General features: G+C 39.7%; 1 protein-coding gene across 2 annotated transcripts in view; it reads right to left on the reverse strand.

The window, feature by feature from the left end:
* Positions 1 to 27,078, reverse strand: part of ARHGEF26 (Rho guanine nucleotide exchange factor 26) — an 88,087-nt gene that overhangs the window by 17,795 nt on the left and 43,214 nt on the right. For both annotated transcript variants that reach the window (XM_075761715.1, XM_075761714.1), the window contains exons 7-10: positions 10,505 to 10,657; positions 9,880 to 10,009; positions 7,867 to 7,941; positions 6,033 to 6,122 (exon numbers count right to left, since the gene is read on the reverse strand). In XM_075761715.1, the coding sequence (XP_075617830.1) occupies positions 6,033 to 6,122; positions 7,867 to 7,941; positions 9,880 to 10,009; positions 10,505 to 10,657 (448 nt within the window). The remainder of the gene's footprint in view (positions 1 to 6,032; positions 6,123 to 7,866; positions 7,942 to 9,879; positions 10,010 to 10,504; positions 10,658 to 27,078) is intronic.

Raw genomic sequence — 27,078 nt, forward strand, 5'->3', positions numbered from 1 at the left:
GCACACTGCTCTACCGAGGTGTGGGCTTGAGCTCATTAGAGCACCCTCAGCCCAGAGGTAACAACTCAGTGAGCACATGTCACTGGTTTCAGGAAAACCAGTCCAGTTTGCATAAACTTGCATCCCTCAAGTTAAGAGGGGTAGGTACAATCATTCTTCCAAGGTATTTACCATACCAAACCATTTATGTTTTTTCCCTTGATAGCAGGAAGGGAAGTTTTCCAAGTACCTGCTATTCTCTTTAGGAGCTCCTGAAATACGATACAGTTATCTGTCCACTGTCACAGCTTTATCTAAGATGGATAATTAAGGATACTATAGCTCCTTTATCTAGCTGAACTCTGTATGTTCTGTGGAGTAGGATCACCATTTCTCTCTGGGGTGAGGACCAACACCTGCAACAGCTGAAGCAAGCCAAAGAGGATCATGGCTGCCTGATATGAAGACCAGGCTTTATTAATCCAAATTATTCCCAACCATGGGAGAAACAAGACAGCAGAGAAGGACCTTTTGTTTCTCTGGGCCACAAACATGAAGGGAGACGTGTGACTGCATGTCCCGGTCATACACAGAACAGATCATCTCTGAAGCTGTACCATGGCATATGGTGCCAGAAAGACAAAGGTCCATCGCAGTGCTGGCAGCCAACCCACCGACCAGGATTCCTCAGTCCATGAGCTCACTGACTGCTGCTAGCACAGAACTGAGCAGAGCTGCCACGTGGGAATGTTTCTCCAATGGCACACAGCAGACAGGTTCTTTCTGCTAGACTGTGCTGTCACTGGGCAACTTTCTAAGTAAATTACTGACCCCTCACCACTGGAATGACCAGTTTGGGTCATAACTTTAATACCTGAAGATGCTGGTATTTTGTCTCTGCACCTTTGGGTATTGCCCACATGCTGGATGGAGCATCCGAAGATGTCTGGCACCTTCCCGTGGCTGGTACCAAAAAGGACTAGGCTCAGCAGGTGACTTCTGCAAGCCAAGCCTGACCTGCACAACCTGTACTGTACGGGTTCTCCCGCAGCAGGTACACGGTACCACTGGCAAACAAGAGGCATCCACTTTGCCCACACTTACTAACATTTGTACCTAAGACCCACCACAGTAAATGGGTGCTTGCTGCTAAGTTTTATGGATCATATATATTTTTCTTCATTCCAAGCAAAAAACCCCAAGTTTCTGTTTCTACTTTAAATGTAATTGGCTTCTGCTTATCAAACTTCCCTACTTGCTTTGCTGTTGTTCAAATTAATTACTGGTCTTGCGTGATTAGACTAATGAAGACAACTGCTTTTTTTCCCCTCAATTTAAAGCACCTTTCACATGCTTGTAGAAGATATTTCTTCATTCAGCTTGCCAGCTATCTTCTTCATTCTGCACAGGTTGTCTTTTTATATCTTTTAAATCACTTTAGCTGCTCTTTACTGAACTAATTTCAACTTGTCAATACTTGCCCATAGTATTATGCCAAAATCAAAATACAGTGGTTTATCTGTGATCTTGCTGTTGGAAGAAGATATTAACTCCCTAATTTTACATACAGCCATCCTCTTGTTTCTGTGACTCTGAAGTGGCACACAACACACAACAAAACACCTACTCCAAAGATGCTTCTCCTGCCACCATGCAGAGCACACAACTCCCTTCCCAAGCCTTCCGTTAGGAGGTAGCATACTAATCGCACGTAAAGGTTCCTCAAAATTGCAAAGTGTAGTAGCTCTCAAAATATTGCCAACTGTTACAAATTAAAGAAGCCTTAAACTTTTACCTTGCCCCAGACTGATTTATGTCCCAATGTGCCCAGAACAGGCAGTAATGGGTGCCCACCCTCACCTGGTACCTGATCACAGACGCCCACTGAACAAAACCTTTGCTATACGGTAGACCTACACTAGGGATCTTTCAAAACTTCTACTGTTTCAGAGTGACAACTGATAAATACCAACATATTTCATTTATCTGCTACAATTCCGCATATTTTTACATTCATGCTACCAAGATAATGTTAGTGTACTGAACCTTCGAGACATTCTCTTCACACATTTCTTCCCAATTAATCTAAGCTCACATATTCTGTTTTAATTTATATAATTTTTCTGCAAGGTTTCTAGTTTTTTATTAGCCATTAGTTTATTAAATGCATTTTCTACTGTATTCTCCAATTTGGAAATGCAGAATTTTGTTTCAAATCCGTATTTCATAAATAGATTTTTTTCAAAGTCTGATAGCAAATCAGACTCAATCAATCTGGTTATAAATCACTGTAATTTCAAGTTCATTAATTGATATAATCACTCAGATCAGTGGCTAACTTAGACTCCTATCGATCCAACTTTATTACTTTCTCCTAGAACTGTATCATGTATTTTTTCTTATGGATGGTCATTTTATTAAAGACTCGTCACTAAACCTCACAGGTTACGAGAGGCCAGTTTAGCTCAGTACTCAGACATCACACTCCCAGAGGAACTCCCAAGCTCCATCACTGAAATCACAGACAGTTTTATAGTGACATTCAGCTTTAAAGAATTTGGCTAACTTTCCATCAAAACTCTGCTGGTTCAGTACCTTCAAATGACACGAAAACCAGCTTTTTAAACAAATGTCTTTTACGTTTCCTGAAATGCAGTACTGGTTCCATGAGACAACACAGGAATGTGAAACATCGGACCACACCTTAACAGGGAGACCATCGGGCTTTTGTGACTACAAAATTGAAAGACTTTGGGCTAGGTGGCCTTTGAACACCTAAGTCACAAACAAGTTTGTTTCATGAACACAAAAGCGTATTTGGAAAAAAAACACAAAAAAACCAAATTCAAAACAAAAGAAAAAACAACCAAACCAAAATACACCTCACCCCCCCCAAAAAAAAACCCCAAAACCCACCCACAACCATTCTGGTGCTAAAGATTAAAAATTCAAGAATATAAACTTCTGATTCTTAATTAAAAAATAAATTCTACAGAATAGTCATGTACAGAAGTGACATAATATTTGAGTAGCTTCTCTTGCTACTCTGCCATGAAATGTTCTACAGTTACATCTAACAGAATAATAAAATTAAACAGAAATCCCAAAACACCATATGAGATTGAGCAAGCACAGAAATAGTTTACCTAATTTATAATGGTTATAAAACAGAATTATAGCACCATGATGATTGTTTTATGGACAAAAAGTACTTTAAAAATTTCTATTTGAGGATGAACTAAAAATTCCTCTAATTTGTGCTCCAAGTGAGTTCATCACATTTTCCTAATTGACTATATTCCAGAGGCAGTTTTTTACTTTCCTATTAATTTTTCCTTAATTGCCAAAAGAGTACATTACGTATACCATCTCCTTTCTATATAAAAGCAGCTGTCAGAACTTAAAATGTATTGAAACTTGGCCAAAGCAGTCTTTTATACACCAGCTGGCAAGCTTTCACACCACAGATAAGGTCTAAACCACCAAGCGGTTATATTTAAGATGCACAAAGGAAAAAAACTTGCATAAAAGTTACAGAAAAATGAAATACAGAAAGTAGCTATTACTCCCATGAAACTAGTGAGAGCTGCTAGTTACAGCACGTACAGGGAAGAATTATACAGGGCTCTCATCTGCAAAATCGAGATCAATAGCGTGCCTCCTCTTCCCATGGGGAACGTAAGAGACTCCAAACCATGTAAGCACTTAAACACCATTAGGCACGTCTGCAGACATGAAAGCTATGAGAGAATCAGGAAAGCAGATCGCCCAAGCACTTCTGACTATCCAAAGCTATTCTAGACCATCCAAAGCCTTGACTCTGTTATCCACCACTGTCAGCAAGTATAATGATGACACTTGTTAAGAGAGGGTTCATTTATTGTTGTTAAGTAAATATTATTATCAGTTTTTAGTCAAAGTTTGAAAATAAAAATACTTCTGACAAGTAGACAAACACCTTTTTGGAGACAGCATTTCCTCTAAGACTGATCAAGATCCTTTAAAGAACTGTGTTTTTAAAAACATGAACCTCTACTTACTTACATATACGATAATAAAAAATAAAAAAATCTTCTCACCAAAAATTACTCATTATATAATAGTATGAGACATTATTTGTAGAAGTGGTATTTTAACAAACATTGAATAGAAAAAAGCATACTCGAAGAAATATCTTGAAGGTACAATAAAACCCCTGCTAACTATGACTATGTCTGCTATTTTTTCCTACCGAAAAGACTGACTGTAGAGGGGTTTTTTTTCGTAACAGCCTACATTGTATTTGCAGCACTAGAAAGAAAAAATTTGAAATACCTCAGTATTCTAAGACTCTTTAAAATTCTTTGAGGGTTAATACCACCTGTACTAGCAAAACAAAAACTTGGCATTATTAAAGCAAAGTGCGTAGTTTAGCTTAAGTAATTTCACCTACACTGAATCCTGCTGTTGCACAGCCTGCTATTCCAGGCAGGTACCACACGACTTCGGTTGCACGTCCGATGCTGCCAAAAGTGCTATCGTAGGCAAAGTTGGGCAACTCCTCCCTGCAGGTGTGACCGATGCACCAACGCACCCAGGTACCGGGAAAAGCCTGGGGGGCTGCTGTAATTCACCCCACTGCCTCCTCGAATTCTGCAGCGTGCAGCACTCGCCAATGTTATCCTGCTCTCAGTCATCTCCCACAGAAAGGGTGACTCCTCAAACTGACAGTTTTTACAGCAGACTATCAGAATCTTGTAGAAATAGACCATAATGCCAAGAAACACATCCTAACGTGACTGGAAACAGGCCTGGGTTTTTTTATTTCATGCTGCTGTAAATCTGGATAGTCAAATACTATTAGGATCCTTCCCTGGCCTTAAAGTATTTACTCAGGCATATTTCTCCTCTCACGTACATGAGAGCATCACATCAAACAGCAGCAGTCGGCCTCTCTCCTAACGGCAAAATGTTCACAGCAACTTACTTTGTCTTTACAGCAAAGAATACTTAATTCAATACACATTAAAAAACTCATTTTGCTTTAACATAACCCTTTGACTTAAAATAAAAATACTCAACAAAAGTTTTAATTTTTATCCTGCCATAATAGACCACTTCTTTGCAAGAATTACTGTGCAATATGAAGATGCCATTAAAGTTCCACTGTTTACTGTATCAGATACTAATTCACTCTTTAAAGAAATACACAATTTGCTGCTCAACTGAAGTTAGTTCTGAAGTTTTGCTTAGATTTCTGTGTCAATTCACATGGGAATTAGTTTCTCAGAACTTGTTTACACAGTGCCAGACAACATGCTGAAGTGAGAAACAGAACTGCTCTGCAATGCAATACCTCCCCCAAAACATTTCTTTAATTCATCCAACAAGTTCCCACTCTGCAAGAGACTTCAAGAGATTGCTGTTAACCAGGTGCACTGTTCAATGACATGGCCTGCCTCTGCTGTGGAGAACTGCAATGATTCTTGGACAAATTAGAAGCGATGCCGTGCATTCTTCTGCTTTTGTTTTATGTGAGGAGGAAAGAGAAAAAAGCAATTCAAACTCTGACAAGCCTTAAGGAAATGAATGACAGGAAGGATGGAAGAGGCAGAGCGATATGTGATTGTGTGTGACCTGCGACAATGCCATCATGCACCTTGGTATGAATTGCATAAAACCATACCATGACCGATATTACTAGGTACTGTCACTCCAACAGGGACACGTTTTCATCCACAGAGGTAAACCCAGAGTCCAGGCATACCTCATTCTTCAGTAATTAATGTTAATTTAGTCTTCTTCAAAATATATATTCTGATATTCTCTTTCCCTGAAAAGCCTCAACCTGAAACTTAGCCTACTTGGTGAGATGCAAGAGCCCTCAGGTACTCTGAGCTTCCAGGGCTTCAGCTACCCCAGACTACCAAGTTCCTTGACCAAAAAGAGTCATGCCAATATTACAGCAGAGACTAAATTTAGTTTATGCTCGCAACAAACCTATCAAAACTTAACACGTAGTCAGAACTAGTCATATGCTAAATGATGTATGGTCAGAAGTATCACCACCATACCTTGATTTTAAATTCCAGTTGGGAGTTGATTGTGTACATCATTTCTGTCCTTTCCATTTTTCGAGCACCTTCGTTGCATAAACGCACCAGCTAGAAATGAGACATTTTTTTAACAGGTTTAATGTACTCAATACCTGTAATAGAAACTTTGTTCCTCTATAAAATGCACATCTGAGGAAACATAAAATTTACAGAAGAACTGACATTTTCACACTGGGCTACAAACATAATGTTTTCAAGACCAGACTGAACGCTGCCCTGAGTGACCTGCTCTGACTTGATATGCGATTCTGCATTGGGTCTGGACTGGATGACCTCCCGAGCTCCCCCTCAACCTGAATTACCCTACGATACTATGATAATTATTTATTCTTCAGGGGAGTCCAGATGGTTCAGCCAGAAGTTCTGGCTGAGAAGGGTTGCAGCTCTCTGATCCAAGTTAACAATCAGGTCCAAAACAAAGAGCCTTCAGACTGACACACCAGCATGACAAGCTGCCATGTCCACCACGCACACCCAACTCCTTCGTAGAAGAAAGTCCCCACACAAACGTTACAGTACCATCTTGTTAAACTAAGGCAAACAGCATCCTAGGAAAAGTTTCATTGCAGCTGACCTTTAGACTGCAATTTCAGAGCATGCTGCAGTTTTACTGAAGCCTGCACACAGGGGTGGGGAGCACATAAAAACGGGGAGCAAAGATGGGAAAGGTATGAAAATGCATTCCCTTAACCCCACAACATCATGCATGGATTTCCCAACTGTCAATGGGCCTTGTCTCCTTTTATCATCAAACACTTCACATACCAATCACATACTGTTCCTACGGAAAAGCCTAATTGTGTTGGCAGCAGTACAGTATTGCTGAGTTTAAGGTATTTTCCTAAGTAATAGTCAGTAATTTAGGCATAAAAACAATCCCTAGTGGCCTTTCTTAAATAAAACAGTTTAGAGGTTTTATCCTTCAGTACTCTTCCCGTTTGCGTTATTTATGCATAGAAAACATCGTTTTTTCCTTTAAAGTAGACAAGAATGTTCAAGGCCCAAGGTAATGTCTAGCCCCAATGTACAGTTATTATTATTCTTAAGTAAAAGATGCCCAGTACTTCACATTTCACAACAGTCTATGATACATTGTAGTTTCTAAAATTCTGAGATCTTGGAGACAAAAAATAGCCAGTCTTTAGATCCATAGATTTTCTTTTCATCTCACAATATTCTGTTTTAAAGAGTTGTCTATTTCCAGAATATAAAACAGATGGATTGGAATTTCCCACCAATTAAAAAAAAAAAGGTAATCCGATTGCTCAGGTTCAAATGGAAGGAACTGGAATTTATTATACAAGTGCATGCTGCCGAAATATACAATCAGTGCACAGAAATGGACTTGTGCTCTTCTTCCACCATTGATGCCTGGCACAAAAGCATGACTACAGGAGAAGAGAACAACTTTGAACAACTGACAGCAGGTGATCTGGTTAACTTAAAGTAAAAGTAGAAAGAAAGCTTAAGTTTGCTTAGAAGATGCAGACTTTCTTGTCTCTACTGTCAGGACAGTGTTTTGGCTTTTTTTTTTTTTTTTAAATAGGTATGGTCCACCATATGGCTTTCTGTTAGAATGACTGGCAGAAAATTGGATAAATTTGTCCACATACACAATGAAACAGGTGAACAAAATGAGTAATGATCATGAAAATTAGTTCTCAAGGGACTAACAAAAGCAGCCACTTCTCACAGTGGATTTTTGAAATGACAAAAACATGCAGTACAATTTAGGAAGGAAAAGTCAAAGCAGAAAAAATTCTGCATCCATATTAAACTTTTAAGAACATACCTTGCTCACTTCTTTTAGAGCTTGCTTGCAGTTCTCATATTTTGGTGAATCCTTAGGAGTTTTCTGACAAATTGTCTGAAATAAAATGTCAGTTACTGCAGAGGACTAAGCAGCACAGATTGTAACAAATACAGAATTTTACATACGTATTAATTGAAATCAAAGCGGTGAAGTCACAGCTGTGGACTGGGATAAATGAGGGAACACCAGATCACTTGTTCAGAGTGCTTCATTACACTAAGGAAAGCCCTTGGAAGCTTTCTGGAGCAGAGTGATGCTTTGCACCTCTCTGCCAACCTCCATCCATGGCAACACCATGGAAGAGGCAGGCCTTATCCTTCCAGGAAAAGAAAAGTTTCTGCTGTCTTGTCTCTAACATTTGCAGACCACAGTGAAGTCCTATTGCAGCCAGAGTCAGGTTCTTCCTATTTCAAGTACCATATTAAGCTTTTCCTGAAGCTGAAACTGCAGTAGGTTGTACATAAACAAAGAATACTGTACCAGATTACTCTGTCCGACCTGTTTGTGGAAGGTAAGTATTTCCAAAGGAGTAACAGAAAAGGGTCTTAAGGCTACACTGTGATGTATGCCATGGAAAAATATACCTAACAGTATTATTTTATCAAAACAAAAAAAAAGCACATGCAAGGCAGCTGCAGCATCCAAACAAGGGAAGTGCTGAAAGCAACGAGAAGTAAATCTGTGACTTATGCATAACAGTTATATCTGTTGTCAGAATTTATTCTCATGAATTAGAGGTAAAGACAAAGTCCTATCAGAAACACATTTTGAATCAATGACCAACCAGTTAAATCACCTTTTTGACTGAGAAACAAAAACATCGTAAAATGTTTTACACTAAATTAGTCTTTGGTTTAATTATGCTCCCTCCTCTTTGAATGTAGTTGGAGCTGTATTTCTGAAACTGAAACCTTAAAAACTGAATTCACTCTGAAGTCTCACTATAAGGTTTACACAACCATCTCCAAGAAAAACAAACAAGCAAAACTGAAACAGTGAAAAATAAAATGCTTGGTTTGCTTCTTTAGATTCTTTTAGGCAAAGAAGGGGAAGGAGGTGAAGAAACAAAAAAATAAGGGGAAGGCACACCTAGTGACACAAAGTAATACTGGATTATTTTTTTTAACCTAGAAATGTACTGCAGAGAAGAAGGTATTCAATATCCATGAATGGTCCAGATGATCAATCAAATTAATCAGTGCAAAATTTGTGAATATATAGCAGAACAAAATTATTAGTCCTGTTTCTGGATCCTACTAATGCTAGAATCTGAGCCTGGACTTTAATCTGCACTATTGCTCGTGGGCCAGCTCATAAATTTATTTCTAGCATCTTAACTGAAATATCATGAATCTTGGTGTGAACTGTGTTTCACAAATACTCACTTGCACTTCATCACACCTCCTAAGTCTCCTGGTGACCTGCACAGGAAGGGAACATCTCACCGTGTAACATGCTGGTGGGAAACAGAGTGCATCACTACTGCTCCACTCACGAGCAGCTCCCGTGCCCTTGAGAACAGAGTTTATTCTTCAGAGTTACGCTGTGACCATCTTAACTAAGGGTCTTAACAACCCTGTTCCTCAAAGTAAGTATTTACTGCAAAAAGGACCCTCATCTGATCTGTACGATAGGAAATCTTGTTTTTTCAACTGTAGGGTTTAATTTTAATACTAACACTATATACAATTTCTGTCTTAGGTTCCTCCTTCATTTCAGAATAATTTTGACCCTTTATTGTACAATTTTTCTATTAGAATTCCTAAATATTTCATTTTTGAATGGCAGGTCAGGAGCAGGGGGTACCAGTCACAGCAAGCAAACAAACTGTACAGTACACTTCATAATCAATAGACCAGTATTACAGCCCTTGACCTGGTATAAGTAAGAAGATATGAAGAGATTGGAATGAACCAGGAATTGAATATGACAGAATGCTAACATTAAAAGAACACGCATCAAGGAAAAATCAAAAAATAAATGTGTTCTCACATCCATCAGTAAGGGAAGACGAGTGACTCTCTGCATGGGAAGAATGAGGAAAGAGATCATTGGTAAATTCCGGCAATCTTCATGGGACTCAATCCGTGATAACACCTCTTTAAATGCTGGATTTGTGGCTCTGGTGGGAAAAAGGGGGAGAGAATTAAACAGTATGTTTTACCAAAGAATTGTGAAAGTTGATAGATTTTAAATATATCATGATTTTATTAATAGGAAAGTGTGGTTTGAAGGAGTCATATCAACTAAGGCTTCAGCTTTATTTACTTAGATATGCAAGACCGGTAGTGACATTTAGAACCCTCAAGTTCTCCCATACAGGAACCTGAGTGCAGCCACACTCATACGTAACACAAAGTCTGTCTTTGACATTGACTAACCTGTACTCGTCAGTGGAAAGGGAATGTAACTCATGAGCGCAAACAGGACCGGACTATGCAGCCAGACATATTTTCACTCTTAATTACTTCAAAGGAACTCGTACATTAAGGAAAGTTAAGCATGTAAGTACATGCTTAGTCGGAAGCCATAGGTTTTGCACCAAATACCGCAGCCTACTACTCACTCCTACTACAAAGGGGGTGATTTTGCAATTGTATTTAAAAATAGTTCTTACAGTAATTTCTGTAGTGTTCGCTGCTGATAGACTTCATTAGTGCAGTATTTTACATACGGATCAAATGTTGAAGAAGTATGCTTTTCAACTATATCACTAATATCATCAATAAAGATGTTGTTCTGATGTCTGTCTTCAAGTTCTTTAAAGAACCTGTGAAAAAAGAAAATAAATTACTCATTTTTAAAAAAAAAAAATAGCAGATTTTCTCTCGCAACACTGTACACTTCACCTGACACAACCTGCAACTTTTATAACCTAATGACAACTTCAATGATTTGTGAAAGGGTGAGATAATCACTCCTTTGGCAGAACAGCAAGGGAAATCTTTACACGATACAAGTCAAAGGGTGGCGGTGTCACCTGGCAGAGCTCAGCATAAACAACGCTGGCAGAGTTACTTCTCATTCTCCAGCTGCCAAAACTGAAACGGCAGCACTGATCCGGCTGGACTAGAATTTCCAGAAACAGGGTTGAAAAAAAGAAACGAAACTTCAAGCACAACATTAACACATTTCCTCTTGTAATAAAGGAAGTACAATACTGAGATGTTCAATTAAATAAAGTTACACGTGAACTGCTAAACTAAGAACAAAAAAAATATATAGCAGGCTGAGCTGGGCAAGGTGCTCATGCACCATATACTTCAATCTACCAATGAAACCAAACACAGATGGGAAACAGTGAAAATGGGAACAGAAACCAAAATCCTGAGCTGACTTTTCCCCCCTAACCATTGTTGTTCTAAGAACTTCCCTACTGTTCCTCCCCTGTTCCATATCGAATTGCCTTTGGCCTCTGAAAGCTTTCCACTCCTCCTTGCACTTCTGATTTTACCAGAAAACAAAAGCCTTTAATTCTGCAGTGCTCATTAGAAATATTTTACTGTTCGGGGTATAATGGCTCACATAGATCAGCATTAGATCTATTGCAGGTCATTAGAATTACCTACCCTGACGCTATGACATCACTGCAATCTTTAAAAATCTGGAAGCTGCTGAAAAATCTCTCTGATACTAGTCTTGTGTGCAGCCTTTATACAAGATGATTCACTAGAAGAATCCTAGAGTAAACCTACAGTAAACTCTCTAGAGTAAATCAGCTAATAAAAAATTCTCATATAGCAGAGAAAAATCAAGGAAATACTTGGAACACATGATCTCACATCAAGCTAAAATATTTTGAAACATGTTTTATTTTGGCCCTTTATTACATTTTCTCATTATTAACACTGGCTCGTCAATATCTGTCACCTTGCAGCATTTCTTCTTTTTTTCAGTGTGCCACCAACATTCTCGTTTAGAAACAGACCTCAAACACGTAAGAAGAGGAGAAAAGGATGAACAGAACCTTATTGCACAAGCGTTTAACAACATGGATTAAGTAAAGTTAAGACACTTTTTCAGGTGTGCTTAGAAGAAGCTGCCCGAATTGAGTGGTTTCAGATTCGCACTCAGTCAATCACACAGTCAGAAGAATCAAGTGGGGTTTTGGTTTTGGATTTTTTGTTTGGTTGTGTCTTTTAACATTCTGACTCATTAAATGCAGATTGAACTGACTGATGTTTATCAGCATTGTCATTTAATGAAAAACAGGACGCTGCCTATAAATAGATACCAGGCTGTCTACTACTGTGCAGAGCTTTCTCCTCACTCTTCCCCTTTAAGTGGTGCAGCAGTATGTTTTACTACTTTTGGAAGGTAGAGTCCTCCAGCATCCTTCTATCCTCCACCCATCTTATTTCAAAGCACAAGTTGTTGCTGACTTGTATTACGCTACGTATTTGGTTTTTTAGTACCAAGAACAGTACAAACTGGCAAAGCGTACTAAGCTGCAATGAGCTCCCATACAATACACAGACAAACACTAAAGTCAAAAGTTGCTGGAAATTTCACTGGGGTCCAAGAAGGGGAAAAGGAAAGAAAAAGAAGAGTCTCCAAGTCACATAGCCTACAATTTCTCATGAACCACAACAGATTTCAACTGCTGACCACCATGAACTGCAGATGACTGGAATTTGTTTCTACTCTACTCAGACATGTTTACAGTTAGGAGAACTTTTCAGCGCCTGCCAATTTACTTTGCTCAGGAAATTAGGAAATACAACATCTCTTCCTGCTGTATGTTATGGCACGCTGACAAGGTGTTTGACTATGCTGGGCTAGAACTTCCACTTTTAGAATTTATCTGGTGCTTCATCAATGACATCACCAGTCACAGCCTTTGTAAGGAACAGTAAAGATCTTGGATAGTAGAATATTTAAAAAGAAAAAGGAAAAAAAGAAAAGAGAGGGGTAGAGAGAAGCAGCGTGCCCAGGTCCCCCACCACACATACTGTAAGAAATATTACCTGTGGAAATCATGCATCGAAGTTTGAATCAAAGGTTGTCTTTTTCTGCAGCTAATCTGCTAATTACTATATACAATCAGTGAACCAGGTATGTTAAAAAAAAAAAACCCTTTTACTTAAAATTTTAGGACAGATTCTGTCATAAAGATTGGTACTGAGTGATCAAGTGATTATATTCAATTTAACCAACTACGAATTAGTTGCTCTGCATGACTGGCTTTTTTTTGCTTAATACCAGAAGGATTTATTTAAAGCATTTGTTTCTGTTAAATCCAGAACTTTTCTGGTCAAAGTTAGATCCAATTAAGTGAAAGTCAAACAGCATTTGATTTCCCTCATCTTGCCCTTATGTTGTTTAAAGGAAACATCCAATTTGTAATACTCTCAAACTCCCCCTCCCCTAGAGGCAACAAGCCAACTTGAGAAATACAGGTTTAATTCATTTCCCGCTTGCTTCTTTTTTATAGCCCAAGAGCCAGAAATGCTAGTGATCTCACCAGCACTGGAGTTGGCCTTGTCTTTATGACGAGAGTTTCCTCCTTACAGTTTTGGTGGCTCCTGTTAGGGTCTTCCCATGTCTTTAGGCAGCTGATTAACAAGCTGGTAATCACCATCAGGAACAAGCTCCTGATACGTGCTCAGGCAATTTTCTTAAGCTATTTTTTCCTACTCTTTGGCACTGCTTTAATCAATGACTGATATCCACAACTTTCTCAAAACCTCTACTTAATTCAGCTGTATAGACACAAGTGTACAATGTTATGAACTATTCCGTACAGTTCACCTTTATAAGGCCTAAACTATGTTCCATCTACAACTGCAAACCTCCCATCAACAGAGTTTGACTTAAACTGATGCCATGAATCATTCTGGTCAACATTTCTTCTCAACATTTACTCTCCCATCACCCCTAGATGAAGATCTTAACTGAGCAGGAGTTACATTCTTATGAATACTGTATCTTGCTATCTGGATATTCCAAAATCAGACTGTGTTGATTAAAAAAATTCTAATTAGGCAGATAAAAGAGATTTTAACTACACAGGTCAAATTAGATTTAGAAAAAAATTATCTTACGGAATCAGTTATTATCCGGGAGCAAAAAGCACATAGAATCAAACAACAGCACATAAAAGGAATATACAGAAAGGTCAGAGGCACTGCAAAAAATCTAAATAGATTATTTATATCAAGGGTCACTGTAGAAGAAAACCGATACCAAATTCTTTCTGGCAAGTGAGACTGGGAAAGAGCAGACTTGGTGGAAGATCTGTCTGAAACTGCAGTAAATGTGGAATACCAGAAGTCCCCAGAATCAGGTGATCAGCACCCAAGAGAGCCAAGAGGGGAAAAAAATTCTCATAAAGGTACTATGACATCGTTTTATTCTGTCTGCAAAATGACAGAATACACATAAATAGCATTACCAGGCTGGTGAGAGGGACAGATGCTATAATATCATTACAGTTTTATATACAGGTTACACAGCAGTCAGAATCAAGGTTCTCAAACATTTATCTGACTCTTTTCCTACTGCTTATGATATTGATTTTTTATCTCCTTACAGGTTCATGTAGTTCTCCATTGCTAACCATTCCGGACAGTGCTATTGCTCCTCTCTGCCAGATGCCACAGTCACTGAAAACGTCGGTCCGTCACCATCAAAGCCATTCTGTATGTGGAAGTGAACTGCCTTCTGGCTTGTAGATCACTGATTTCAAGTTCGTTATTATTATTCTTGCTTAATGTTTTTGAAGTTATAATGACTTATATGTCTGGCATAAATAAGGTTATAATACAGATTTAGCTTCATAGTGCTGTTGCTGCTGATTGGCCTCTCCAAATCTGAATTGGAGGAGAAGGGATTTAAAATAGTAAAAATAGGAAAAATTACAGCCTTATTTTTATGTGAATTAGAGCTTTTAGCAAAAGAATGGCTGGAAGAGGGTGATGACACTGAGGGACTGCATCCACAGGCATTGGAAATTAATACCTTTGTTACAGGAGTTACCACAACCTAAACAATGGAAAACAATACATTTGTACACATAGATTTATAATGCCAAATGCTGCAAAACTAATAGCCCATAAAAATACTTTTATTAGGCAATATCCACTGCGCAACTACAAAGCCAAATAAGGGGAAAAAAAAACAAAAAGAAAAAAAGACCTTGACAGTGTATTCCTTTGTTCTGCAATAAACTGGAACAACATTCAGCAAGCCTACCCACAAGTAGCTGTACTAATGGCAAGGCACTTGCCTTTTCACCTATTTATAGTATACTGGCAGAAATCCAGAACAATAAAAAGGCCATGGCAACCCTGTCAATATATTCTGTTACAGCAAGATTCTTGAGATAGCACGTAAAGTGCTCGTAGCATCTACCTCAATGGTATGCATTTCAGAAAAACAAATCTTGATTCAACCAATTAATACCCACTGACAAATGAACCCACAAAGAACACTCTGTGGCACTAGAAATGTAAATCTTTTTGATAAATTATGAAGACATCACAACAGGAGTCTTCATTTTAAAAGACCTTTCCCATGCTGAACAAAGTAATGCTTTTTATACAACCAAGAAAAAGCAGAGTGCTTCTGCCTGTCTCCCCGAGTCTGAAAAGTTATCTACATGCTCACTTGTCACAGAACAAAGTGAAGTCTTGCAAGTCACAAACAATGAATTTATAAATCATTCTGTGAAACTTTCTAACAGGGATGAGGCTATTCCCATGTAACACACTTACTAGAACAGCCAAACAGAGCAAGCAAAGGCCTTGGAGAACGGAGGAGAACTTGTTGCAGGCTCTACAAACCTGGCTCATCACCTTCACAACAACCAAATGCTAGCATTAGCAAATACTGATGTTGTTACTACATGCAGGAGAACTAATTAATCTTGATATCTGGGAAGAAATTTTTGTCAATATAAAAATATGAACCATACAAAAACATAAATTAAGCATTCCTTAGTCTTGAGGGAAGCGTATCAGCCAGGGAACTCTCCACCACAGTCTAGAAATAATGGTGATTTACAGAGTGCCCCAAAAACTCTCCAGAGAAAGTCTGGAATTTGTCATTTCATTTCAAATGACAAATTCCCCATCATAGTCCTGCCCCCATCCCTCTCAGAGCTCAGCGGGCACTGCCGTGGGTACCACCGCAGCCACACACCCCTGGCAGCCCTGCGCCGCAGGGAGACCACAAACACTCCCACGCTAATCTTCTTCACAAAGTGCCAAGTTGGCAACCTGACTTTCATAACTGAAGGAAAGCAAGTTCAAAGTGCAAGGGTACTAATCACCACGTTAGAGCATTTTACAGCCCTGCGCAGGGGCTGTTCAGAAGGCAGAGCAGCAATGCCCATCAGGGGAAAGGCCAAGGCGCAGGAGGACACAGTGCTGCAAGACACGGCACAGCACAGCTTCCAGTGCTGCTGGACTTCTCTGTGCATCACAGGCACTTCGGCCTCTTTCCTCCACCTCTGTAGAAGTTATCTGGGGCAGCAAACTATCTCACATGCTTAAAGGTAGGGAGAAAGTTGCAGGTTTTGATGCTGCTGCACGTAAAGCTGCTTTTCCTATAAAATGTACAAATCATAGAATCACAGAATCTTTAAGGTTGGAAAAGACCTCTAGGACCATCAAGTCCAACCGTCAACCCAACACCACCATGTCTACTAGACCATGTCCCAAAGTGCCATGTCTACATGCTTTTTGAACATCTCCAGGGACGGTGACTCCATCACCTCTCCGGGGAGCCTGTTCAAATGTCTGATCACTCTTTCAGTGAAGAATTTTTTCCTAATATCCAACCTAAACCTCCCCTGGAGCAATTTCAGGCCATTTCCTCTTGTCCTATCACTTGTTGCTTGGGAGAAGAGACCGACCCCCACCTGGCCACAATTTCCTTTCAGGTAGTTGCAGAGAGCAATAAGGTCTCCCCTCAGCCTCCTCTTCTCCAGACTGAACAACCCCAGCTCCCTCAGCCGCTCCTCATCAGACTTGTGCTCCAGACCCTTCACCACTCTGTTGCCCATCTCTGGACACGCTCCAGCACCTCAATGTCCTTCTTGGAGCGAGGGGCCCAAAACTGAACCCAGCACTTGAGGGGTGGCCTCACCAGTGCTGAGTACAGGGGGATGGTCACTGCCCTGCTCCTGCTGGCCACAGGATTTCTGGTACAAGCCAGGATGCTGTTGGCCGCCTTGGCCACCTGGGCACACTGCTGGCTCATGTTCAGCCGGCTGTCAACCAGCACCCCCAGGTCCTTTCCCTCCAGGCAGCTTTCCAGCCACTCTGCCCCAAGCCTGTAGCGTTGCCTGGGGTTGTTGTGACCCAAGTGCAGGACCCGGCACTGAGCCTTGTTGAACCTCATACAGTTGGCCTTGGCCATCAATCCAGCCTGTCCAGATCCCTCTGCAGAGCCTGCCTACCCTCGAGCAGATCAGCACTCCCTCCCAACTTAGTGTCATCTGCAAACTTACTGAGGGTGCACTCAATTCCCTCATCCAGATCACTAATAAAGATGTTAAACAAGACCGGCCCCAAGACTGAGCCCTGGGGAACGCCACTTGTGACCAGCTGCCAACTGGATTTAACTCCGTGCACCACTACTCTCTGGGCTTGGCCTTCCAGATGGTTTTTTACCCAGTGAAGACTGCCCCTGTCTAAGCCACGAGCCACCAGCTTCTCTAGGAGAATGCTGTGGGAGACCATGTCGAAGGCCTTACTGAAGTCCACATAGATAGCATCCACAGCCTTTCCTTCATCCACTACGTGGGTCAGTATATATAAATAAGACGTTTATATAAATGTCTGTATACATGATCTTTGTATCGATACACCATAGTAGAAGTTACAGCATGGCACAGAGGACAGCAAATACCACACTGCAGCAGGAAAAACCTCCTAGGTATAAACACTGTACAGACTAACCTCGCAGTTGTCCAGAGGAACGTGGAGCAATGCAACATAACTCATCTATCTGCAGTGACAGCTTTCATCTCATGAATTTGAGGTCCAATAAAAGATTGTATAGCTTTAAAATCTCATTTAAACAAAACACATTGACCCAATGATACATGAGAGGAGCCAAGGGAACATACATATATCTTCCCACTATGACAGCCTCACTAAACACAGATATTTCTAGACTTACTAACCACTTGGTGCCTTTTCAAAGCTACAGATTTTTTTAATGCAAGAAGGGCGATGGCAGTGCTCTGAAAGCAGACTGACCTCTTGAAGACTTATCGCTCAGTCTCAACTAAGAAAGGCTGCTTCTTCATTCCTTTTCAGTCTCTGTACAAGGAAAGCAGAGATGCAAGTTCGAGTAACTGCTGAACATCCACCCACTTTACTACCAGAGAAATACACAGATAAACACAATTTTCCTCTTTTGTGCTTCCTGCAGCAACAGTAAATCTGACAATTTGCAAAAGATTCGTAAGCTGCTACTGGAACAAACCCTGCAAGACCCAACAACAAGGCACGACAGCTTGAGAGGATCTGTGTGGGCACTAAGTTTCAGATGACTGTGACAGTGATGCTCTGCAGGAAAGGACGCATAAACACCTACTGGATAAATAGTTTTTGGTTACAGCTGGAAGGCTTTAAAATTGTTAAGTATTTTTGTTCTACTGTCCTTCCACAAATATTCACATAAATAACACTCTATGCAGAGGTTAGGCCACAGAAGAAGAGCCAGAGGCTCCAAAAAGTCAGCTACAAATGCTGCTGGGAGATTTATTTTCTTAAAATAGAGAATATGTTTACATAATATACAGATGGATTTCAGTACCAATAAATATTATGGCAGATGGCAGCTTCACACCATAGTTCTGGCAATGCCAGCTTCCACAGCTCTTGTCCAACTTATTCATTCCTTTCCCTACCATGCTTTTTCAGGTACACCACCACAATTGCTTGTGGGCTGACGCCTGATGAGATCTGGGAACCGTACTGACAAGGGCGTGAGGGAGATGAAAGAAAGACAACTCTGACCAGGTTTGGTGTGTGGGGTTCTTCCAGCTACCTCTCATCTGGCTGGCAGCTGGCTGAACTGGGGGAGTAATGGGGAAGGGGGAAACCTCCAGGCACCACTAGCACCAAAACCGGACCTTTTACATCAGTGTGCAAAAAATGAAGGATACACATAAACAAACTCTACTACATTGGTCCTACAACAGCCCCCTACAACAGAGAGGGCTGTTATGACTCTTTTGGTTAAACTCACATTTTTAAGGCCATTCATCTAGAATATGGTTTCAATCCGTGTTTCAAACAATATTTCATCTCAAAATGAGTTATTTCTATCTGACGCCAAAACTATCTGTTGCTGGATAACACAAACCATCTTAAGTCTCTGGTGAGCGAAGATTTGGGTTTTGAGTGGCTGCTTTTTTCTTTTAAGAAAAGAAGCTATACTGGTAACATTAAAAACAGTCGTCAGAAGACAATTAGGTAGAAAAGTATCAGTTCTTAGTTCTTAGGCTGAGGACCTCAGCTAGAGAAAGTAGAAAAAAGTATCTCCAAAAGTACTTAGCGATAGAAGTAAAGGAAAAACTGAACACAAAGTCCTAGACCAAGGACTGCCAGCAGAGTTTTGAGAAGTAATCTAATTACAAGAGGAAAAGTTCCAAAGGGACCTGACAGTGAGTCTCTCTTTCCTCCTAAGAATCTGGGACACTGAGTTACAAACCATCTGTGCTGCATCTCCGCAGGAAGATAAATTGACAGTACAGAGCTTCAGAGTCATAAATTTTTCAGAAAGGGACACAAAGACAACTAATTTGTCAAAATAATTTTGGCAGTAATAAAACACACAAAGAATACTGAGAGGACAGCATGCAGATGAAGTTTTGAACACAAGTGTAGATAGACAAGGAATAATTACCAGAATTCTCTAGAGAGAGGTAAAACAAAGTAAGGTTCTAATGGCCACTATTCAAGAATACTGTTTTCATAAATTTAAAACAAATTGAGTTACCTTTCATCTGACAAACACAGTTAATATCAGCAATCTTCAGCAACCACAATTACAAATCAATAAACACACACACCTACAATCACGCAGTTGATATGACACAGCAATTGTAACCGCTATCTCACAGCCTCGGGTGCTTTGCCGTATCTTCTACTGAACCTTTTCCCCGAGAAACACACACATTACCGCTCACTATTCTGTGCCATGTGCTGTCAGTCCAGTTCAAGTGTGATAAGGAAGTAGAATCATGTTTTGCAGGGGGAAAAAAAACAAACCACCAAAAAACAGAGACAGTACTACATGGGAGAGATTGAGAAGGCCTTAAGAGGAAACCAGAGTGTAACACAGCAAACAGCCAAGCGATTAAAGGTGCAGCCTGCAGCCTGTGTCTTTTCAGGTAAACTCAACCCTACTGCAGAAGTTTAAATCAACCCTACCACAGAGGAGGGCTAAGCAAGACTGCTCTTCAATTCTTTCCTCCCCTGGCCTGCAAATGCTTGAGAATATTGCAATCATTATTTCAGGGAAGTTGGGGAAAACCACCACCCTTATTTACTCTAGAAAACTCCTGAGTAAAACTCATCAGAAGAATGGGCTCCCTCTATCCTTCAGTCAGTACTGCAGCTTGTAATGAGAAGGCCTTCATCTGTTACTTAATCTTGGCAAGTGGTGGTCATTTCGGTTTTAATTACGTGGTAAAAAGACCTGATATATACAGGGTACATTGACACTGGCAGATAAAAACCACTAAATCCCAAACAAGATACTTAATGTACGACTGCATCATGCTATCTTTCAGAATCAACGTCCTGAAGGGTCTACTCTGAGCAAAGCATGAGATGGCAGCTCCAGGGATCTGGAAAACAGGGGCAAATCAGTTGCCTTGATTTTTTGTATTTTTTTTAAACAAAATCCAGCTACATAGTGTCTATTTTAATTAGCAAAATAAGTAAACACAATCATTAACATGACCCGAAGCTCTCCTTAAAAGATCGCACCAGCTAATGCTATTTTAAAGGGATTAAACTGTGTCTATGCAAAGCTTGACAAGCATTTCAAGATTTGTGGGGTAAGACACCATGGAGGTTGGATGCTAGACAGGGAAAAAAACCAAAAAAACCCAACATGGTTACATGGTCAGCATTTAAATAACACCACAAATAACTCCTGGGATACAGATGATTTTCTGAACAAATACAAATTTTATGCAACTAATATTTAAATTTCATATGTCCGGCATTGGGGAAAAAGAACCATAAAGACAATATAAGTTTTATGTTTATGTTGGTGTTTCTTTAAGATACTGTACAATCAACGCAAACTTGTTCTGGCTTCTAGTCCCATCTGGCTTTAATAACTGACTTCAGGCTCAGGCTAAATTCATTGGTAACAGATACACAACTGCCAATGCCCTCCACCAACACTTTCTGTGCCTTTCGCAGCGTCAGTAAAGATTCTCAGATGGCCTCTCCAAAAGTGATCTTTTACAGCACCCCGAAGCAGGCGTGAAGGCAAAGATAAGGACGCCTGAGCAGAGACTGTGAAATCTAACACGAGCTATATTTAATTTCACAGAGGATCACACAAGTCAGAGACAAGCAAATTGTGAATAGACTCCATTTTCTTTACAAGTAGCTGGCATTCCTTCAGAGGGGCATCCGAAACAGAGAACACAATGGACAGCTTGCACGGGACTTTACACGGGACAGAAGGGAACGTACTGCAAAACACTTTGCTTCTCTTTGCTACTCTAAACCAATACTATATTAAAATACTGACTGTTCTCAGAAACTGTTTTAAGAGTTAAACCATCCCCACTGGCAAACCTCCCCACAGCTCACTATCAACAGTAACTATCCTCGGCTGAGAAACCTTTCCATAGGTACCGGCCAAGAGCGTGCTTCCCTGCTTTGGTCAGCGCTGTGACTGCGGGTGACACATCAGGGGTCCCAGCTCTGGCACCAACACCCGGGTCACCGAGGAGCGGCAGCGGGAAGTACAGGCGCACACACAGTCGAGCAGATGGTGTCATCATTCTCCAGTCACTGGGCCAGAGTCACTGCCCGAGTCTCTTCCTATCGTTTCCTCCTACCCCTACCAACAGCTAGACTTTAGTCTATTTACATAGCATCAAAACACACCATGACAGCGATGGATGGAAGTCTGAGTTTGGGGTATTCTTTTAAATACATTTCAGTGAATAATTTGAAGCTAAAGTCTTAATCTGTTTTCTGGAAAACTAGGTATTTTCTTCAAGGGCACTTTTTTACACATAATTAGTATTTACTAAATCAAGCATTAAACAATACATATATCTAAAATTCTAAACTTGTTTAAAAAGAAAAAACAAAACAAAAACATTCTTTCTCTTAAGTTCTGTTCACCCAAGAAAGCTGAGGGAAGTATGACTGTTCAGATTTGTTGTTTTGAGTACTGAAGTCATGTATCTAATCTTGTCTCCAATAAGGAAGCTAAATTATAAAAGATCACTGGGTCAGGAATGCAAGTACCAACTGCATATTATTTTTAAGTTATTGTTTACCAACACTGCTAGTCATTTACAAAGAAACAGTGCAGGGCAACCCAGCGAGTTTTTTCAGCTGCCACAAGAACTCTCTAAAAAAATAATTCCTAGATTTTAAAGCCAAAGAGTTCAGCAATGAGCTCTGATGTCAGAACAAACCATGAAGGACGCAATCTGAGGAAACGCAAGGATAAATGCACTGGCCCAAGTCATCAATATGATGCAAATTCATCAACAGTGCAAATTTAAGTTTGGTGAGCACCTAAAATTTAAAGGGGGGCGGGGGGGGCAGGGAGAAGTATTTTGGACTCACTGCTCTGTAATAGGTGCTCCAGAATCCCTGGAACTGCCTGACAACCAAAAAAGGCCCCATTGGCAGTAAAAGTAGATTACACAAGGCTGGGAGAAAGGCAGAAGCCACAAATGGTAAATTTAGTGGTCACTACAGATCAGCAGCACCTGCTGTGGGTCCAGGCAACCACCAGCTTCTGCACAGAGCCAAAGGTGCCTCACGTCCTGCTTCCAGATCATTTGGGAGGACTTTTCTCCCTCTTGTTCCCATTTCTCTACCACATCCAACATAATCACTCAGCCCAAGGAAGCCACTTATCTGCTTTGAAACTTCCAATATGAACAACTTACGTTGAAAGAGCACAGAAATTCTCCCCCAGATCATACCTCAGTGTCACCAAGCTCAGCTGGATGCCCTCAAGACATTAATCAGCCTTCTTCAAAAATTGCTAACGGCAAAAACTGTGATAAAATACAGAACACAGACTAAAACCATCACTCTAGTCCAAATAGAAAAAGGATGTTACTGACTTACATCACTGTCTTACCTGGAAATCAAATTGGGGTGATCTATAACTTATGAATAATTGTCTCTTGTTAAAGGTCACCTGAATCACCCAGGGTCTACTCACAGTATTTAATTTTTTATTTTTACTTTCATTATATGCAGGTTTGGGATTTTAGGGGGTTTTTTGCAATCTTCCAAAGAAACTGAGCAACAGAACTCTGCATTTTCTAAAAGTAATGGGTTTAATGCCTAGTTAGCTGATTCAATACACACACTTAAATGAACACTAGGACTGTATTTTCCTATGGAAAAAGATGAAGCTGCATCATTTAAAGGATGTTGGAAAGAGGTGAAACATTAAGCTAATATACAAAAAGTGCTACGAGAAAGCTCAGCTGGTTCCTAACATATACTCAAACATATAAAATTAAATTAAAGATACTCAGACAAGATGTTAACCTGCCTCACAGACACACATGGGCTTCTCTACTGAAATCAAGACACAGTTTAAACACAGTCAGAATCTGTCAGAACATTTTTTGTGTCTTTTCCCGCTAATGCTAACCTTCTGATATTCCATAAGCTTTTTGCCTTTTGCTGGCCTAATGGCAGAGAGAGAAACAAAATGCTAACGCTTTTCTTTCTCCTATAAATTTGGTGATTTGACCTGTCAGACCAATTGTTATTCAAGACATTTCACTAATATCCTGGTAACTCCTCTCTCCCAAGACAGGCTCTGGGGAAACCAACCTCTTTTGCACCACGTACTGAGACTAGAGAGAGTTTTTCTTACTAGTGAGATTGATTGCCCAGTATTCTCAGACTACACAAGCTTTTATTTCTGAATGAGCTGGCTTATGGCATCCCCACCAGCTTACATCTCAATGTAACAGCTCTCACTGACTCAGGCTGCAGTTTGTGTGATTTTGTGTTCTATCAGTTATGAACTCCCATATTGCACATACAGGCAAATACACAATAAATGACTTAAGCTTTCTGAAGCCACCTTACAGGACATTTTCATAAACAAACACATTGTATGTTGCACAAGTTATTCAGATCAACTCTTCTTTGTTAGAGACATTCCAATGAGCTCCCAAAAGCAGAGACACTCTTTACTGTCTGTATTCTGCTTGTGACAAAGACAGCTTTGTTCCATCAGAAATGGCCTTGTCATGCATTAGAAGCCTATCTTGGTGTTTCTGGAGAGTTTCCATTAAACATTTTCTAAGCCAAAGTTCCTAGATAGAAGCTTTAAGCAATTTTGACAGAAGTATTTTTATCTGTTTATGTTCTTTACTCATCAAACTTCGTCTGAGCAACCAAAACCACTGATAACTACACTCATACTCAGATCTTATATTTTTAAGTAAAAGAAAGGCTGCTTAAAATATAGCATAATGGGACAGGTGCTCAATTTTATTACAATTATACAACAAAAGGATGGATATTGCTGCCTTGAAAGACCTTGAAAATGGGAAGCGATAGTTTGAAGATACCAAGAAAGAGGCTTCTGTTTCAAAATCACTTTCATTGTTTACACAAATGATAGCTGTAGATAGCCAGCACAGAGTTTTGTTATAGTTTAACAGTATTGCATAACTCAGGAAACAAAATATGTTTTCATTTAAGTTTAAAAAGGAGTTACGAATTCTGGTTTTACTCCAAGTTATAAAAAACCAAGTCCTTAAACCATTAGACTTTCCAGACAAGAAAGAATAAGATTATAATTTCAGGCTAGTGTGGTATTTTTCCATTCTTTTTTTTTTTCCTCTCCCACTTCCCTTGAAGACTATTAATCAAAACAGTTGTAAGAATTCCCCTAAAAATATTGCTCTCCCCACCCCCATCTCTGCTTTAAATATTTTAAGTGAGAAATATAAAAGTGGATTTAATGATTTGGAAGGCTTATTCAACATAGGGAAAAACCAAACACACACCTATTCACATAGCTATACAAGTATGGTCAGCTGTGTCTTAAAGAAACAATCCAAAGGAGAGGCCAAGTCTGCAAGCTAATTAAACTAATAAAGACAGCAATTACCCTCTAATACATGGTGGTCCTGTGACATCAACATTTGTCTAGCAAAAACCAGGCTCACGATACTTTACTTTTACAATCCGCATTACATGTAAAGAGACGCCTTTAAAAAGTACTATTCTGTACAACATCTGGCAAAAGCCCTCAACCATAAGAAATAGAGGGAAACGAGAGGGAACAAGAGGACGGAGAAATGAAGGTATACTGACTAAGTCCACATGTACACCTATTATATAGCTCCTAAATTAAGCTCGTACTTGACACAATACATTAGATACTCTCACATATATGCCACATGGAACAAAATCTTATTACTGCATAAACTTCAGAAGACATGAAGTCAAACTGCTGCACAACAGATGTAAAATTCCACAGACTTTGTGGGGCTTCAGAGAAATAGAAGCCAAGAAAGGACATTACCATGACTGGGAACATGGAACTTGAGAAATTCCACAAAGGTAAATGTGGGTTTAGTGCTAAAGAATTCAGAACTTCACAATTTCTGTAAGAAGGAATCAAAGGGGACAAAAGAAAAGGAAACCAAAAAACAGCTGAAAAGATGGGAAAGACTGACTCCAGAGATATTCCTAGCCTGACAGATTCCTTATTCAACCATTAGCCCCATTCTGAAACAAGGCTATTATTTTTCTGTTCCACAGGTCGAGAGAGATAAAGTTGTACAGTGCTACCATTAAGATCAATTGCTATCTTAACTAGGCCATGTGCATCCTTCAGCCATTGTGCTTGACATCAAACTGAAAATGAGGTATGAAGAAGCATAAACATTTTTTTTAGTTAGGTAGACCACTAATTCACCTGCTGATATTGCTATTAACCAGGCTAGGATAACCAACAAGTTATTACAAAGCACAGCCTCATTAAACAACTTTTTGAAATAGAGTTTGAAGTATTCGTAGCCCTGAAGCACACTGTAAGCGCACATACACGTGCATGTCTTGTGTTAAATAATTCCAGCAGTAATTATCAGCAATCCTAAACAGACTTTTCAGCCTTTGTATTGTATAAGAACTGCCAACATTTCCTTTTCATTAGGCACTATGTGTAGTGTGTCGGTTTTTCTGGTTAATGACTGCACTGAAAAAACTTACCCCAAAAAAAAAAAAAAAGCACAGCACAGCTGATCTTCCTTTTAACAGAAATAAAGTCTCTGGTGTCAGGTGCTATGGTGCACTGCACTGCTCATGAACAGCAAAATGCCTATGTTGTTTACATAAAAGATACCACAGTCACAGCGTATGCTGCACATTGAGTACTCGGAAGAAAGTAAACAGTGATTCAACTGATTAAGGAAAACACTGGCAAAAGTCAGTTCTTAAGGGCAAGTATGAAACTCTTGCTCAATTTTTAACAGTTCAATAAGGGCAGACTTAATTTGATGACTGTAAAGCCTAGGTATGAATGTTCAATGTATCGATGTTTAGCTTAGGAACTGTTTAGATTTGAAGGATGCTTATTTCTACTAAAATACCCTAAGTTCTTTCCTTCCCTACCAATTTTCAGAGAAACTAATATCGTGCCTACCCCATTAAACGTGAGCTCAAACATTGCGGCAAGGTGACTCTGTCAAACTCATGCGCCTGTCCACTGTAATTTGTATTTTCCATCTTCAAACTAGCATGACCATTTTGGAAGAAATGGTTACCAACCTGAAACGGTTACTTGAGATTCCAACTTGCTTTTATGTTGAAACAGGTATTAAAATAATAACTGGACATCTCCAGTTCAGCCTACCTGTAAGCTCTCCTTACTAAATCAGTACAGCCAGGCAAGTAAACAACTGTTCAACTTTATAAATAGTATTCTGGCAAAAAAAGCTAAGATTTTTCCAAAGAAGAGCAAGATGCCTCAGAG

The sequence above is a fragment of the Balearica regulorum genome, chromosome 9 (genome assembly GCF_011004875.1).
Source record: "Balearica regulorum gibbericeps isolate bBalReg1 chromosome 9, bBalReg1.pri, whole genome shotgun sequence".
NCBI classification, from domain to species: domain Eukaryota; kingdom Metazoa; phylum Chordata; class Aves; order Gruiformes; family Gruidae; genus Balearica; species Balearica regulorum.